Source organism: Lutra lutra, chromosome 8, assembly GCF_902655055.1.
Source record: "Lutra lutra chromosome 8, mLutLut1.2, whole genome shotgun sequence".
NCBI lineage: Eukaryota > Metazoa > Chordata > Mammalia > Carnivora > Mustelidae > Lutra > Lutra lutra.
Window position 1 is genome coordinate 119,574,369 of NC_062285.1, and position 15,775 is coordinate 119,590,143.

Below are 15,775 nucleotides of genomic sequence, written 5' to 3' on the forward strand. Positions count from 1 at the left end.
CTTTTTTTTTTTAGGCTTTATATTGTTGTTTTGGGGGAAGGGTATATGTCACAAATAGAATATCTCCGAAGCTAGAATGACATAGGGGAAAAACACCTTTCCCTTCTAGTTTTGAGAAACTTCCTCTTAGCTCCCAAGGGATTTCTTGACATTGACACACATGAGCCGTCTTGGCACAAACCCCTGGGTGGTGTGGGAAAACTAAAACTCATTTTTTATGTCCTTTTCCTCCTCTCCGCCTTCAACATAGACTTGACTCCCTTAAATCTAGAGACCTGTGGGAACCTGTCCCCTAAGACATGGTTCCCAGTATGTCAGGCAATCTGGACTTTACAGTGTCACCACTGAGATGGTGTCCCTCAAAAGAGTTCCCTTTTGGAGGACATTGGGAGATGGAGAGGAGAAGTGAGTTGGGGGAAACTGGAGGGGGAGACAAACCATGAGAAGTCTCTCATGGTGGAACTCTGAGAAACAAACTGAGGGTTTTGGAGGGGTGAGGGGGTGGGGGTTGTGTGAGCCTGGTGATGGGTATTCAGGAGGGCATGTATTGCATGGAGCACTGGTGTGGTGCATAAACAATGAATGCTGGGACACCGAAAAGAAATAAAATAAAACGGAAAAAAAAAAGAGTTCCTTTTTCACCTCTTGGATCTTCAGATGGATAATTCTGCCATTTTCATTTCATTTCCAGAAAGGGTCAGCTTGTGAAAAGTTGTTAAATGACATGCTAAATATCAACTGTCAGTCCTCACTCTAAACTTTCCCCCTTCAGAGCATCACATGAAGACTTCATTGGGTTTTATAGTGGCTTTCTGATTTTGGTAATCCATTGGAGAAGGGAGTTTGAAAGTTATTGTATACTGTTGATCATCTACCCATGCCCTGCCTGAAATACCATGATTGTTTATGAAAAGTATCTTTAATAAAGTTGGATACAATTTGGCTTGGGGGAAAAAAAAGTGTCTGCCTCTGGCTCAGGTCATGATCCCAGGGTCTGGGGATAGAGTCCCACATTGGGCTCCCTGCTCAGCAGGGAGCCTGCTTCTGCCTCTGCCTCTGCTCCTTTCCCTGCTGTGCTCTCTCTCTCTCTTCCTCAGATAAGTAAAATCTTTAATTTAAAAAAAAACTTAAAATTCAATGATTCATCAATGCCAACTTAAGAATTGGAGCACACTTGACTCCTAATCACAATACCAGGTTTCCCTTAAAATATGATTCTCTCTCTATGATGGTAGAAAGAATATGGGCCTTGCACCACCAAAAAGGCCTGGATTCTAATCTAGGTTTAGTGGTTATATGATCGAGGAAGTGAATATATTTTGAGCATTAATTTCTTCTCTAAACAAAACACACCTTTCAAGTTTGACATAGTATGTGTAAAGCTTCCACCAGACCAAGGCCCTCAGATCTTGCCTCCCTCCCCACACTCCTACCCTTTTCCGCCTTACCCCTTTACATCTACTTTGAAGCCATAACTGATTATGACCATAATCATGGGAAAACAAAATGTTACGATTATGGGAATAAAGAAAATAGAAGGAAGAGCTCGTCAATTTTGTAAGTAACTTTCTAAACGATCCCACTTCGTCTTGCACTTATGTTTATATTTCTATGTTTTCTACATATATGATATATATTTCTATGGATTTGATATAAATTGTATATATCTATGTATTTATTTGTACTCAAACACATTTTAGGGACAGGCAGCATTGTGTCAAGGAAAAATCTTAGGTTTTGTAGACATTTCACCATCTACGTGGCCCTTAGCAAAATACATAACATTCCTGAATCTGTCTCCTCATCTCTAAACTGTGGCTAATTATACCTACCTGGAAGTGTTGTATTAAATAAATTATATGATATCCTAGCATAACACAGCAGGCACTCAATATGTATTGGTTCCCTTCTTCTCAAAGAGGTTTCAAGTTCCATGAGGCAGAGATCACATGTTCATTTTATTCATCTTAATAAATATTTCTTGGTCACTAAACAAATTATTTTTTAAATGTTTACTTACCACCAGAATTTCTGGGTTGTATGCTGAGCAGTAGAACCCAGGCCTTACCAAACTGTTCACCCTAATTAGTAATTAGGGACTGTTTTCTCAGAATGTGCTCAAAATGTATTCTATCTCATCTTCAAAAAATATAGACCCATGATTCCACCATATTAGAGCCAATTATTCTGATGGCTATTCTGTTGAGCTGTATGCTAACCTGGCAATATATACTTTTAAAATAATTATGCCTTTTAGCCTAGAAATTTTACTTCCTTGGATTTATTGTAAAGAATCAGAGATATACTCAAAGACTCATGTTCAAAAGTATGTTCAAAACACATTTGTTTAGGGGCACCTGGGTGGCTCAGTTATTAAGTGTCTGCCTTCGGCTCAGGTCATGATCCCAGGGTCCTGGGATCAAGCCCGCGCATTGGGCTCCCTGCTCAGCGGGAAGCCTGCTGTCTCCCTCTCCCACTCCCCCTGCTTATGTTCCCTCTCTCGTTGTATCTCTGTCAAATAAATAAAATCTTAAAACAAAATACATTGTTTATAATGGGGTAAATGGGAACAACAGAGTGATTAATACACTAGCACATATATATATATAATAGCAATTATGTGTAATAGATGTTACACTACTTTTTAGAATATTTTTGGTTTTTGTGGGTTTTTTTAAAAGATTTTATTTATTTATAAATAAAGAGACAGATCACAAGTAGGCAGAGAGGCAGGCAGAGAGACAGAGAGGGAAGCAGGCTCCCCGCTGAACAGAGAGCCCAATGCAGGACTCGATCCCAGGACCCTGGGATCATGACCTGAGCCCAAGGCAGAGGCTTAATCCACTGAGCCACCCAGGCGCCCTTAGAAGAATATTTAATTACCTGAGCATTTGCTCAATATAAAGTGAAGAAAACAAGCTAAAAACTCTATGTAGATTTTCTTTTTTTTCTTTTTAAAGTGCATATGTTACAATAAATAGTGCACCAAAAAGTGAAGTTGTTTTCTTTGGTGATATTAGTTGTTTGTTTTAGAACTTCCTGTATTTCCAAATTCTCACAAAAATGTACATATGGTTTTTAAAATTCAAAAAGTACTAATGGCCTTATGCCCACTTATTTTCAAAAAGGTAAGATTAATATTTAACATGAGGATAAAAACCAACTTTAGGGTCACTTGGGTGGCTCAGGCAGTTTTGCATCTGACTTGATCTTGGCTCAGGTCATGATCTCAGGGTTGTGAGTTCAAGGCCTGAATTGGGTGTGGAGCCTACTTAAAAAACACAAACAAACAACAACAACTTTAAATACAGCTATGTTTACAAAGGTTATGGTAATACTTTGTTTCACTTCACTGAGAAAACGTTTTTTTTTTTTTTAAATCACACTTTTAAAGCGCATGTTGAGCTTTTGAAAGGTAACTTTATGAAGTAGAAAAAGCAGAGTTTTCAGAGTAAAAGCCCGCTATGTAGCCCTTGTCAAGTTACCTGCTGAGCCATTTTCCTCATCTCTAAAATGGGAGCATAACACCCAAATCACAGGCTGTATAGTAAGACTTCCATTATAGCAACTGAAGGAGGCCGGCAAATAATAGGAACGCAAAGTCTGTACAAAGGCTAAATGTTCATTAAGGGATGGTCAAACTAAGGGAAAATCCATTGAACTCTGGGGTAAATAATTCCAACTGTTCGGCATAAATTACACTAAAAACTACTGTATTTTGTCAGTATTCTCCACCATCTTCAAGGACATTAAAAATAACAGTAAACATTCACTAGCTCTTAAGTCCCAACCTCTTTCACATTATTTCTCACAAACCCTAGGAGAGTACTGGTTTTGAGGCCATTTGTCGCTAAGTAAACAAAGGTCTTAAGGAGGAGACAAAGGCCTTAGTTAAGAAACTACCCAGCACAATCCCTAAGTGATGGACAGAGGTTCTGAACTCAAGCTGCCTCCAAAGTCTTACCCACGACTCCGTAATGCCTCCATATGCAACATTCAAACCTCAATTCCAAATCCATTTTCTTAGGGCCGCAAAAACAAAACGGAAACAAAAATAAAACCCAGCACTTCTCAAAGTGCTTATTCTCCAAGACCTGCCTTTAGCATTTCAGATCAGAGATGAAATGAGATTCTGATTAATACCGTTGATTAAATCCTTCAAACCCGAAGGATTAAAGACACCGCCGGGTCCCTGGTGGCAACGTGAAAGAAACAGATCTGCAGGGAGACCACCACACTATATTCTAGAATCAATTTGATCTCCTCTGAACCACATTCTGTATTTGACTTTCTCTGGTGAGTTTCACCTTAGTTTAGTTCTGCTTCTCCCCCTTCCTTTAAAGTGGGCTGAAATAAGCGTTACAAAATAGAGAAGGGGACTGTGGAATAGGAGCCCCCAAATCACAGAATCTGTGGGAAAGTGAGCAAGAGCCAAGAATCCGTCCTCATTGGTGTAAAATGAGAAGAAACCCCTTTTAGCTAGGCAGGCAAGAAATCACATCTGCTCTGTACAGGGTACACGGCCGAACCCTCCAGGCAGCTGAGCAGACAAGGACAAGAAACCCGGACCGGCTCCCTGCATTCGCAGCCTATCCAGGACCCCTTACCGCAAGCCGGGCTACTGAAGTTTCCCACAGGGCTGTGCGCCGCGCAGAAGGCTCAAACGACAGTGCTACCGCTGGTTGCCAGGAAACACTGCTCAGCCATTTCCTCCAATCAGGACGCGTCTCTCTGTACCCAATCACAGAAGCTGAGAGATCTGTAGTCGGAGGTGAAAGGTTACGCTGCTGTTTGGCGGCCATTTCTCTGGAAACTCCGCGATTCGCGCCCAGCGGGAGTTACTCCAGTCACGAGGGACGGACTACACCTGGCTCCGCGGCGAGTTACCTGCAACATTTGCTTGTAGTCGCGATGGTAAGGAGGAAAAAGAGAGAGCAAGAGAGAACGGTGACCAGCTTGCCGGGCCTGGTGGTTGACTCGCGCGTTTCCCATTCATCCGCGTGAGGAGCCGCGCACCCGGTCCACAGCCCCGTTCTCCCTGCTCTGGGGATTTGAGGCGCGCGCTCTCTTTCTGATGCCCTTCCCCTAAGTGCCCGGCCCCTTACCCTCTTCGTTTGAATGTGAGCCTGAGGTATCCTTGCATTCTGAAACCGCAGGGTCGGTTTAAAGATGAAGCGGTTTTCAGGTTTCACTTATCACGCCCAGAATCGGCTTTCTTTCATTTCATCATGTTGGGATTCTTAGCCCCGCAGCCCTTTGGAATGCAGAGGGCAAGCACTGGAGCATTTATTTGTTCGTTGACCAAATATTTCCTGCTACCTACCAGATGCTGTAGTAGGCGTCAGAATATACGGTGAAAAGTACTGACGCGGACCCCGCTTGAGATTTACTCAGTCGGGTATGAAAGACAGGTTCTATCTATCTAAATAGTATCAACATGTAATTGCAAATAATGTGAAGTGCTAAGAAGAGAGCAAACGGGATGCTATGAAGATGCGCGATGGTACACTGGAAGAGTGCTCAGGGATGGGATGTGCTCTGGATGGGATCCAGAAACCTACGTGATAGGAAATACGAAAGCCAGCCCCTTAAAGAGCAAGAGGAAGAGTGTACAAAGGACGGGGAACAGGAGCATAGACTCCAAGGCCGGAAAGAAAGCTTGACCAGTTGGAGGAATTGAGAGAAAGCCATTAAGCTTGCAAGAACAGTGGTTATGAGATAGGGTCGGGCAGATCTTTTAGGTCATGTCAGGAGGTCTGGATTTTACTTAAAAGTGCAGTTGAAAGCTATCGAGGCATTTTAAGCAGAGATAGCCCATGGTAAAAATACTTGACGTGTGCATAAGTTGGAGAAAGACAAGTAAAACCTCTTAGGAAGTCATTGCAGTAGCTCCTATGTTCTTTGACATCACTCTGAATATGCTTATCTAAAGAACTTCAGTAGTCAAGTTTCTTGGTTTTTTTCTGTCTTTGGGCTGATGGGTGAGCAGATGAGACAAGGAAAAGTCTGAATTCACTAGGGGATACTACTACTGGTTTGCTGAATAAACAAACATTAAATGATTGCCCATATGTATAGGCAGCTTTGCTAAGTCAAATAAGACCCACCAGACCAAGCTCCTGAAATTCAAGTGAAAGCTGTCAAATGCCATCTGCCCCCTCCTTCCCTCTGTAGCCTCATATTTGGACTATGACATCTCTGAATTGTTCTGTTTGTCTGTGAGATTGCCTTGTTGCTTTACCCTTCCATCCTTTTACATAGGTAGCCTCTTCTACCTAGAACAGCCCCTTTCCCCTCTGGAAATACCTCTCATCCTTTAAACTGGAGGCATTCTTTATTTTGGGCAACCTCTCCTTTTGACTCTGGATTGACTTGGTACCTTTGTACATAGCATATCTCCTCTTACTACATTGCAATGTAATGTCTGTCTGTATGTGTTTTGCCTCTCTTCCTCCTGTGAGCTCGAGGACAAGGAGTATAATCTGCATTTTTTTCCCCCACTGCTTTTACTTTTGTTTCTTTATAGCCTGAAACAATGAGTAATGTATAGTAGGTGTTCATTGTTTAAGTGAATGCAGAATGAAATTCCCTAACTGTGTATTTAAATTTCTCTTAGGCTTTTCAACAAATATAAGTGAAAATTATGTAGTAAAGTGCAAGTGAGTCCAGAGCTTGCTTTATTTGGATACCATAAAATATTGGTGATTTGGTAGAGGGGATTAGGTAACGGAAACTGAGCTAAGGAAAAGTAATTGATTGAGTCTTGTTATTGTTCTTTGTGCAGAGTTTGCCTCTCAATCCCAAACCTTTCCTGAATGGATTAACAGGAAAGCCAGTAATGGTGAAACTTAAGTGGGGAATGGAGTACAAAGGCTACCTGGTATCTGTAGATGGCTATATGAACATGCAGGTAAGCTAAAGCTATAAGAATCATTAAATTGTATTTATTTTGCTTTGCCTTAACTCCTCAAAGGTTTACTGTGATTTATAAGAATGCAATCAACCAAACTGACAGACATAAAACAAAATTCAGAAATAAAGTCAAGTTCAGGAAGGATGTTATATCTATGATAAACTGTGTATGAAACCTGTAAAACCAAAATTCAGCCACAGAATTGACTTCTAGTGGTTAAAATAAAAAGAACTCAAATATTGGGAGTCACGGTGGCATAAGGGAAACACAAATGAGGTTTTTGGGGGTTTTTTTTGCAGAAAAGGCAAAACACTCACAACATTTAGCTCTGAAGTTTTTCTTTTTTATTTTTTTAATGAAAGAAATTTTTCAAGTGAATTTCTTAAGTCTTTTAATGAATCCTAAAGACATAATATCAAAGTAATTCAGTAAAAGGATTTCTCGAAGAAGTGGACAGGCCAAACCAAAGGAACTGACTGAATGTCTGTTAAGCAAGCTTCTATAAATGTTTAGGATGGGTGTTGTTGTTTTTGTTTTTAAAGATTTATTTATTTGGGGGGGGCAGTGGGGACCAGGTAGAGGGAAGAGAGAATCTCAAGCAGACTCCCTGCTGAGCTTTGAGCCCAACATGCAGCTCCATCTCATGATGCTGAGATTGTGACCTGAGCTGAAATCAAGAGTCAGATGCTTAACTGACTGAGCCACCCAGGCACCCCTTGTTTTGTTTTTGTAATTGTGGTAAAATATATCTAACATAAAATTTACCACTTTGACCATTTTCAAGTGTAGAACTCAGTGGCATTAAGTTCATTCACATTATTGTGCATCTATCGCCATTACCAATTTCTGAAACTCTTATATTGTCCCTAACTGAAACTGTACCCATTAAAAAGTAACTCCTCTTTTGCCTGTTCCCTGGTAAATGTTATTCTTTCTGTTTCTGTTCTAGCTCATATAAGTGGAATCTTACAGTATTTGTCCTTTTGTGTCTGACTTATTTCATTTAGCATAATATTTTTAAGGTTCATCCATGTTGTAACATGTATCAGAATTTCATTCCTTTTAATGACTGAAATAATAATTCCATTTATGTATGTATCACATTTTAATCCATTCATCTGTTGATAGACATTTGAATTGTTTTCCACCTTCTGGCTGTTGTGAATAATGCAATGAACATGGGTGTACAAATATCTATTAGAGGTTCTGCTTTCACTTCTTTTGGATGTATATCCAAAAGTGGAATTGCTAGATTATACATTAATTAAGTTTTTGAGGGACCGCCATACTGTTTTCTGTCTTTCTTTGTTTTTTTTATTTGAGAGGGAGAATGAGAGAGAGCGCATGAGAAGGGGAAGGGTTAGCGGGAGAAGCTGGCTCCCTGCTGAGCAGGGAGCCCACTCCGGTAGGATCCAGTCCAGTCCCACGACTCCAGGATCACGACCTGAGCCTAAGGCAGTAGCTCAACCAACTGAGCCACCCAGGCGTCCTGCCGGACTGTTTTCTCTAGCAGCTGTATCATTTTACATTGAACCAGCAAAGCATACAGGTTCCAGTTTCTTCACATCCTCACCAATGCCTGTTTTTTTCAGTTTCTTTGATAATAGGCATCCTCATGAGTATAAAATATCTCGTGGTTTTTATTTGCATTAATTCAATGATTAGTGATACTGGGATTTTTATGTGCTTATTGGCCATTTATTTATATATATATATATATATATATATATTTTTTTTTTTTTTTTTTTTGAGAAATGCCTGTTCATGTCCTTTGCTCATTTAAAAACTGGGGTGTTTTGGGGTGCCTGGGTGGTTAAGCCTCTCTGCCTTCGACTCAGGTCATGATCTCAGGTTCCTGGGATTGAGCCCTGCATCGGGCTCTCTGGTCAGCAGGGAGCCTGCTTCCCCCCTTCTCTCTCTGCCTGCCTCTCTGCCTACTTGTGATCTCTGTCAAATAAATAAATAAAATCTTAAAAAAAAAAAACCAAAACTGGGGTGTTTTATTTCTTTGTTGCTTAATTGTAGTAGTTTCCAGCCAGGTTTTCAATGAAGGAATTTGAAGTTTTATTTTCCTGAAGCATAGTATTTATGTGACTGATTGATGGCAGGTGGATTTTAAAGGTTACTTAAATGGGTAGTCAGTCCCAGCATGACTCCCAGGTATTTCATAGTGGAGTACTTGTAGGAAAAGTACTAATAGAGGCACTTGTAGGCAGAAAGCTGAGATTTTCCTTAATTTAAGAGGTTACTACTTGAACAGATGATGCTTAGGTACCCAAAGTTCTTACAGAGTGTGGATTCCTCAAGCAGGAATCATATACGAAGGCCATAGAAAGATCTGAAGAGTGTACTATTCTGCTCAGTTCCAGACTTAGTGGTGGTGATTATACAACTTTATGAATATATTAAAAACCACTGACTTGTACACTGTAAAAATGAATTTTATGCTATGGGAATTATATCTCAATAAAAGAAAAAAGAAAGAATACCCACTGAATATTTGATTTTAGAAGTAATGTAGTTCTTTTGAGCTGCTAGAGTTATGAAATGTATGTGAGTAGCCACATTAATGACGTTTTTAATTTGTTTACTCAGCAAACATTTATTAAGAGCTCATGTGGTTGGCTCTGTGTATATAGCAATGAACAAAACTAAGTCACTACTTTGGAGGAGTTTGTGTTGTAATAGTGGCAGATGGCAATGTAATGCAATATCAGGTAATGATAGACACTACTGAGAAAAAGAAAGCAAAAACGGGTAGTGACAAGAGTGTGCAGTGTTAGATAGGATAGCCAGGGAAAGGTTCTCTGAGGGAATGAATTTAAGCAGAGAGAGGATTGAGTGTGCAACTGAAGAGAGTATCAAAGGAAGAGCCTCTCAGTTTAAGGAAGCCGTAAGTACATAGGCCTTGGGGCAGGACCTTGCTTGGTGTATTCAAGGCATGGCAAGAAGGCCAAAGCACAGGTGCCTGGGTGGCTCAGTTGGTTAAGTGTCTGCCTTCGGCTTAGGTTAAGGCGGTGATCCCAGGGCCCTGGGATTGAGCCCTGCGCTTCTCCCTCTCCTCCCCACTTGTGCTGTCTGTCACTTTCTCTCTCTTAAATAAATAAATAAAATTTAAAAAAAAAAAAAGGCTGAAGCAAAATGACGTAGGGGAAAAATGATAAAAAGGTTGGAAAGGTAGACATAGAGAGCCTTTTGAGTGATTATGGTTTTTAAAAGTAACAAAGTTTATTACTTATATATGGAAGGAAACCTAAACATTTTGTTGTAAAATTAGTTTCCTGAAATAACTATAAAGGTAACTCTGGATTGTTTAACTTTCTCTTAACTTATTTTGTTCTATTAGCACGTAATTTTAAAAAATTACTGTTCAGTTCTTTGGTTTGGGTCTTGACTATATAAGAGTATTTGATATTTTAGCTGTAGATTTTGTGCTCTGAATTTTGTAACGTTTTGCAACTGAATTTTTGGAAAGCTTTAAAATCATAACTTATTCATAAATTGGAGACTGTCTTCTTTAATATACTGTTTTAATGTCTAATAGAAATGTTACATAACAGATTTAAAAAATTATGTTGAAACAAGCTTTATTATATATTCTACATCCATCAGTGTTAACTTTACAGAATGTTTATATAAAACCCAAAGGTACTGCAGTAGTAAAAGCTAATCTATCAATTATAGATAATTATTGGTATAGCAAGGTCTCAGTTAATAAGTTATTTCACCAGTATTACCTAATAATTTTTTAGGTAGTGCTATACTATTTTCCTCCTGTGTTATACTAATATATTTTCTTTTGATTTAAAGCTTGCAAACACAGAAGAATACATAGATGGAGCATTGTCTGGACATTTGGGTGAAGTTTTAATAAGGTAACAAAACAGCAGTAGTATATATAAGGAGTGACTAGAGAGCATTAGAAATACCTGTTTAAATAGACTAGTGCCTCAATTTCAGAATTACTTTGTTTAAATCACTATTAATTTAACATATTCTATAATTAGACTTAAAGAATTTTGAAATCCTTAAATTTGTCCAAGAAAATGGAAATTTTTTGGAGTTACTCATCTGTAAGGTTTTTCTAGTGATGATATTAAACTTTCTAGCTCTTAGCTGTAACCTTTTTTAGTGGTTTTAGTTGCAAGAGCTTGGTTTTGAAGTTTACTTGGATCTGCCTGGAGTTAGAGATTTTTATTTTATTCATTTTCTTGAACTAGAGTCACATTTTCAAATTTGAGTCATTCCTTTTGGAAGATCATAAAGATACTATTTTGTAACATCCACTGGGTGAATAAGTGCCAAGTGCTTTTTAACAAATCAATGGTAAAAACATTTTTTAAAAAGAAAGAAATGATACACTGTAAATTTAGCATTCAGTATTTTTGTAACCAAAAATATCTAGCAATAGTAATTCAGATCTTAATGTGGTTTCCAGTTGGAACAACAAAATGGATTGTTTTTCTGTTTACAGGTGTAATAATGTCCTTTATATCAGGGGTGTTGAAGAAGAAGAAGAAGATGGGGAAATGAGAGAATAGCATCTTTTGTGGGGAACTTTTTTTATATATATTTCTAGACAATAAACTTTTTTTTTTCAACTTGACTCATGAAATATTCATATTCAGATATTTAAATGTAGAGCTCAAATGTTGAAACAATTGAAAGATTATTCAGAATTAATACTTTAAGAGCCACGCAGCTTCATTCAAATTGGTTTTCTTTTGTAAGCTCAGTACTCTCTTTTTTTCTACAGGGAAAATTTTTTTGCTTCATAAACATTTATGAAGGTGAATTTCAGTCCTTTTCTTGTAATTATATATTAACTGAGACCTTTTAAAAACAACTCTTTTAAAGTTATTTTTGAACAACTTTTGACATGTATAAAGTTAAATATTTTCTTAGAATTAATATATACTGTTTTATTTTACATAGTCAACAAATTACATGTTAATTCTGTCAGTATAATCTAAGTAATGTACATGTTATAGCTAAAATTGAAACATCATCTGAAAATTAAAATGATTGTGGATATAGCGCACAGTAGAAACTGTGAATTGATATTTAGGCTAAAAGTATATGGTTTGTTCACTTGCAAGAATTAAGTGTTCTCAACAGAACTCCTTAATGTGAATTAAAAACCAGTCTCACAGTTAAATTCTGAGAATATACTAGTGGTTTTCATTTATGTTTTAGACTCCTCAAAACCATTTAGAATCATACATTGTTAAAATGTATTCTCCACAGTGATAAAATGTATACTATGAACTGTGGACTGGTTAAAAACAAATTAGACCATTTAAAGTCCCCAGTTGTCCGAGAATGCCATTGTTGCACTTTAGCAAGTAATTCACCACATAGTTACACCTGTAAGGTAAACTTTGGATGTGTATCCAACTGGGACAACTCAAGGGTAAAAATGTTCAGCTGTATGGAATTTTACTTAGTATATGATAATAAAAGCCTTCAACAGAGGAAAATAACTCCCATTCCCAATCCTACAACCACTAGAATAAGTGTGGTCATCCTCAAATTGGTTAGGCCAGCATATGGGGCAGAATATTGCCATTAATGGAAAACAGAATCTACAAAATATGCCTAAAATATTCTCGTAATAAATGTCTTACTGCTTCTATTCAAGTGAAAAAATATTCATCCTCTAGTGATTTTGTTCTTACATCCTTGACTAAAAGTAGTTCATGTTTGTTAGCAGATGGAGGTTTTGAGCGATAGACAAGTCGTCTTCCCAGCTGAAACAAAAGAAAAATACTTAATATTTTTTAGCATAACTATTTTCTGTTGAACCATCAGTAAAATAATAACATTAACATGATTTTTCCAAGGAATAACATGACTCAAAATAGTAAATAATCACAGTTACATAGGGATTGATGACCTAATGGGTGTCCAGCATGCTAGGTAGGGTTAAGTAACAAATAAAGCACCACAGCATGCAGGAGACAGAGCAGTTAGGTTATATGGGAAAGTCAGGAGATTTAGTTAGTATCAAAAAGCCTATGTTTCAGAAGTGGTCGGCCTAGAAAAGCACCACGTTTGAGGCCAACATTTCATTTCTCAGTGCCATAGCAAAATTTCTCCTCCATTGGTTAGGATAGATCATTTTCCTCTGCTGAATACCAGTTGACTGGCATTTAAAAATTCTGTTAGACAAAAATTTGAGAAAACCATGTATATCTTCAACACTAGTAATCCTGTTGGCCCTTAGATGTGTTCCCACCAGGAGAGGCTTAGGGAAAGCCCTTGATTTGTACCTATTCATTCTCTGGGGTATATGCTCAAGTTTATTATACTAATTATTTTTCTTTTTTAGTCTTTCCCCCCCTCCTTTAAGTATTTATTTGGTTTTGCTTCTATATATGAATTTGTGTAAAAGAAATGGATGAGAAAATTACTCTGTTGAAAATGAGATTTTTTTTTTTTTTAAAGATTTTATTTATTTGAGAGACAGAATGCACACAAACAGGGGGGAGGGCAGAGGGAGAGGCAGGCTCCCTACTGAGCAGGGAGCCCAGTGCGGGACTCCGTCCCGGGACCCTGAGATCATGACCGGAGCTGAAGGCAGACACTTAATGACTGAGCCACCCAGGCGTCCCTGAAAATCAGATTTGATGGAATATCTCCACTGTGTCTCAAAAGGGGCACTATCACTATGTGAGACTGTCCCCTGCATTGCAGAATTTGACATTCCTGGCCTTTGAGAACGAACAGTGGCAGTCCTCCCCATCATTTTATTAACAGAAATGTTCTTTGGGACTGGAATCCCCAAATTCCTTTCTTAATGTCAGATTTTGTTTTTTTGTCTCAATGTTCTTTTGGTGGTCTTTGTTATTAATACTGTCTGAGAGAGTTGCCAATGATAAAGTACCCTCACTGATAAGAACTTTTGTTAGAGGTCTTATTACATTGTCAGCTGATCAGATGGGTATCATTTTTTTCATTTTTCTTCCCATTTTAGTTTTCACTCTCATTTTTAGTCTGCTAATTCAATAAGCATTTATTGAATCTCCTCTGTGTACCAGGCACTGGGGACACAAAGGTCATAAGAACTCACTCATGGTCTAGAAGGAAAGCTGGATGTATTAAAAATACATTTCAATTTGGTGAACTTAGTATGTTTACATGGAAGGGTGATGAATGGTTAATTTGCCTTTGGGAGAAAGAGGACAAGTCAGGTCTTCATAGGAAAAGCTGAACTAGAGAAGCCAGACCCTTTTTAAGTTGACATGCTTATTTAAATGAAATTAAGATAATCAGCACCTTTTGACATGTATATTAACAGTTACTGTATTTCAGAAACTTCTTCAAGTACTTACCTCAAAAGTTGGTTATGAGGCACACAATAAGCATTCACCATAGTTTAGCTATTACTGTGGTAAGAGTCCATAGTAGCTTTGTAGATAACCATAAAATTAGCTTCCCCAAGTATATTTCAGACCCTAACCCAGAGGACAATGGCATACAGAAACACAAGGCCCTCCATACCCAGTGGGAAGTCATGGACCCCATGTACTCAGTGACTGCCTAATCCCATGCTTCTCATTGGTTAGGTAATCTTGCAATATGAAGAACTTTGACTTCTGATGCTGAACCTGCTGCTAAATCTAAAGCGATTCTGGGTAAATCATTTTAACATCAACTATTAATCTCATTATTTTTCACAAAGTGAGGATTAGAAGACCCTCCCAATTATATGCAGTTCTCTGGATTTGCTGTCTCCATTGTTGATTGAAAGTAGCAGGGCTGGGCGCCTGGGTGGCTCAGTGGGTTAAGCCGCTGCCTTCGGCTCAGGTCATGATCTCAGGGTCCTGGGATCGAGTCCCGCATCGGGTTCTCTGCTCGGCAGAGATCCTGCTTCCCTCTCTCTCTCTCTGCCTGCCTCTCCATCTACTTGTGATCTCTCTCTGTCAAATAAATAAATAAAAAATCTTAAAAAAAAAAAAAAGAAAGAAAGTAGCAGGGCTCATGGCTATTATATGTAAGAAGAAGATATACATAAATAAATAGAATATTTCCAGAAGGATGCAGATGAAACTTTAAGATGTTGCATCCAGGGAGGGGAACTAAGGATGATTTACTTCCACTAAATATTATTGTATCTTTTGAACTTTGAGCCGTATGCTTGTTATTACCTATTCAAATAATTAAAGAAAAAATTATCTGGCTTCATGAACCAGGAGCTAAAGAACAAGAGGAGAGGGGAAGAAAGGTTTCTTTTACTAAAAAGAGTGGGTCTAAGGGAGAACCGTAGACCCAGAAATTTGAATTATCCTCAGAGTAACAAGGAATCAGAGAGAGACCAATCAAAGCTGGATAAATTACATGAATTAGGTATTTTGTTTTTACACCACAGGAGCACTCACATATTGATGTAGCTGGACCTATTGGTAATAAAACACAAACCTTTTTCTTCGGTTGTGCTACTGCTCTTTCCAGAGCAGCTCTTAGCCTTTCCTCCTGGTGTTTTTGTTTTTCTTTCATTTTCTCTTCACGTAACCTGTCAAAAAAGGAAAACATTCTTGTAACTATAAATCACAGAAAGTAAAAGAAGACCTGTATTATTTTTGGGTAATAGACTTCCTAAATATTATAAAATCTCCCTAAAAGCTCACATAATAATTCACCTTCACCCATACTATGACATTTGAATATTCCGGTGAAATCTCAGCAACAGATCCCATTTGTGTTAAAATGGGAGAAAACTTGTCACCATTTTGAAGAATTAAAATCTACCTAGATCTTGGTCTAGAACAAGCACCTCAGCAAAGCCTTTTTGTCACCCCACTTACATTTTAGCACTTTACAGTTAATGTGTACAAGGCCTCTTGAATTAACACCCAGACC

The 15,775-nt window shown here is 38.2% G+C and overlaps 2 protein-coding genes across 4 annotated transcripts in view; one reads left to right on the plus strand and one right to left on the minus strand.

The window, feature by feature from the left end:
• Window positions 1-3,098: 3,098 nt before the first annotated feature.
• Window positions 3,099-11,519, plus strand: SNRPF (small nuclear ribonucleoprotein polypeptide F). The gene is made up of 5 exons (XM_047741545.1): window positions 3,099-3,128; window positions 4,480-4,914; window positions 6,785-6,910; window positions 10,724-10,788; window positions 11,388-11,519. The coding sequence occupies exons 1-5, from the start codon at window positions 3,099-3,101 to the stop codon at window positions 11,452-11,454; spliced, it is 723 nt and encodes a 240-aa protein (XP_047597501.1). The 3' UTR covers window positions 11,455-11,519.
• A 137-nt stretch (window positions 11,520-11,656) lies between these two features.
• CCDC38 (coiled-coil domain containing 38) overlaps window positions 11,657-15,775 on the minus strand; it is a 49,041-nt gene continuing 44,922 nt past the window's right edge. For 2 of the 3 annotated variants that reach the window (XM_047742127.1, XM_047742126.1), the window contains 2 exons: window positions 15,335-15,428; window positions 11,657-12,663 (listed from right to left, as the gene is read on the minus strand). In XM_047742127.1, coding sequence (XP_047598083.1) covers window positions 12,550-12,663; window positions 15,335-15,428 — 208 coding nt within the window. In that variant the 3' untranslated portion in view covers window positions 11,657-12,549. Of the gene's footprint in view, window positions 12,664-15,334; window positions 15,429-15,775 lie in introns of those variants that run through there. The other variant, XM_047742128.1, reaches the window with a different exon arrangement.

Coding starts and splice junctions, on each gene's coding strand:
- SNRPF (XM_047741545.1), top strand. CDS start 3,099: ATGGCCTTATGCCCACTTATTTTCAAAAAG. Junction 4,915..6,784: donor ATTTGCTTGTAGTCGCGATG/GTAAGGAGGAAA, acceptor TTCTTTGTGCAG/AGTTTGCCTCTCAATCCCAA. Junction 10,789..11,387: donor TTGGGTGAAGTTTTAATAAG/GTAACAAAACAG, acceptor TTCTGTTTACAG/GTGTAATAATGTCCTTTATA.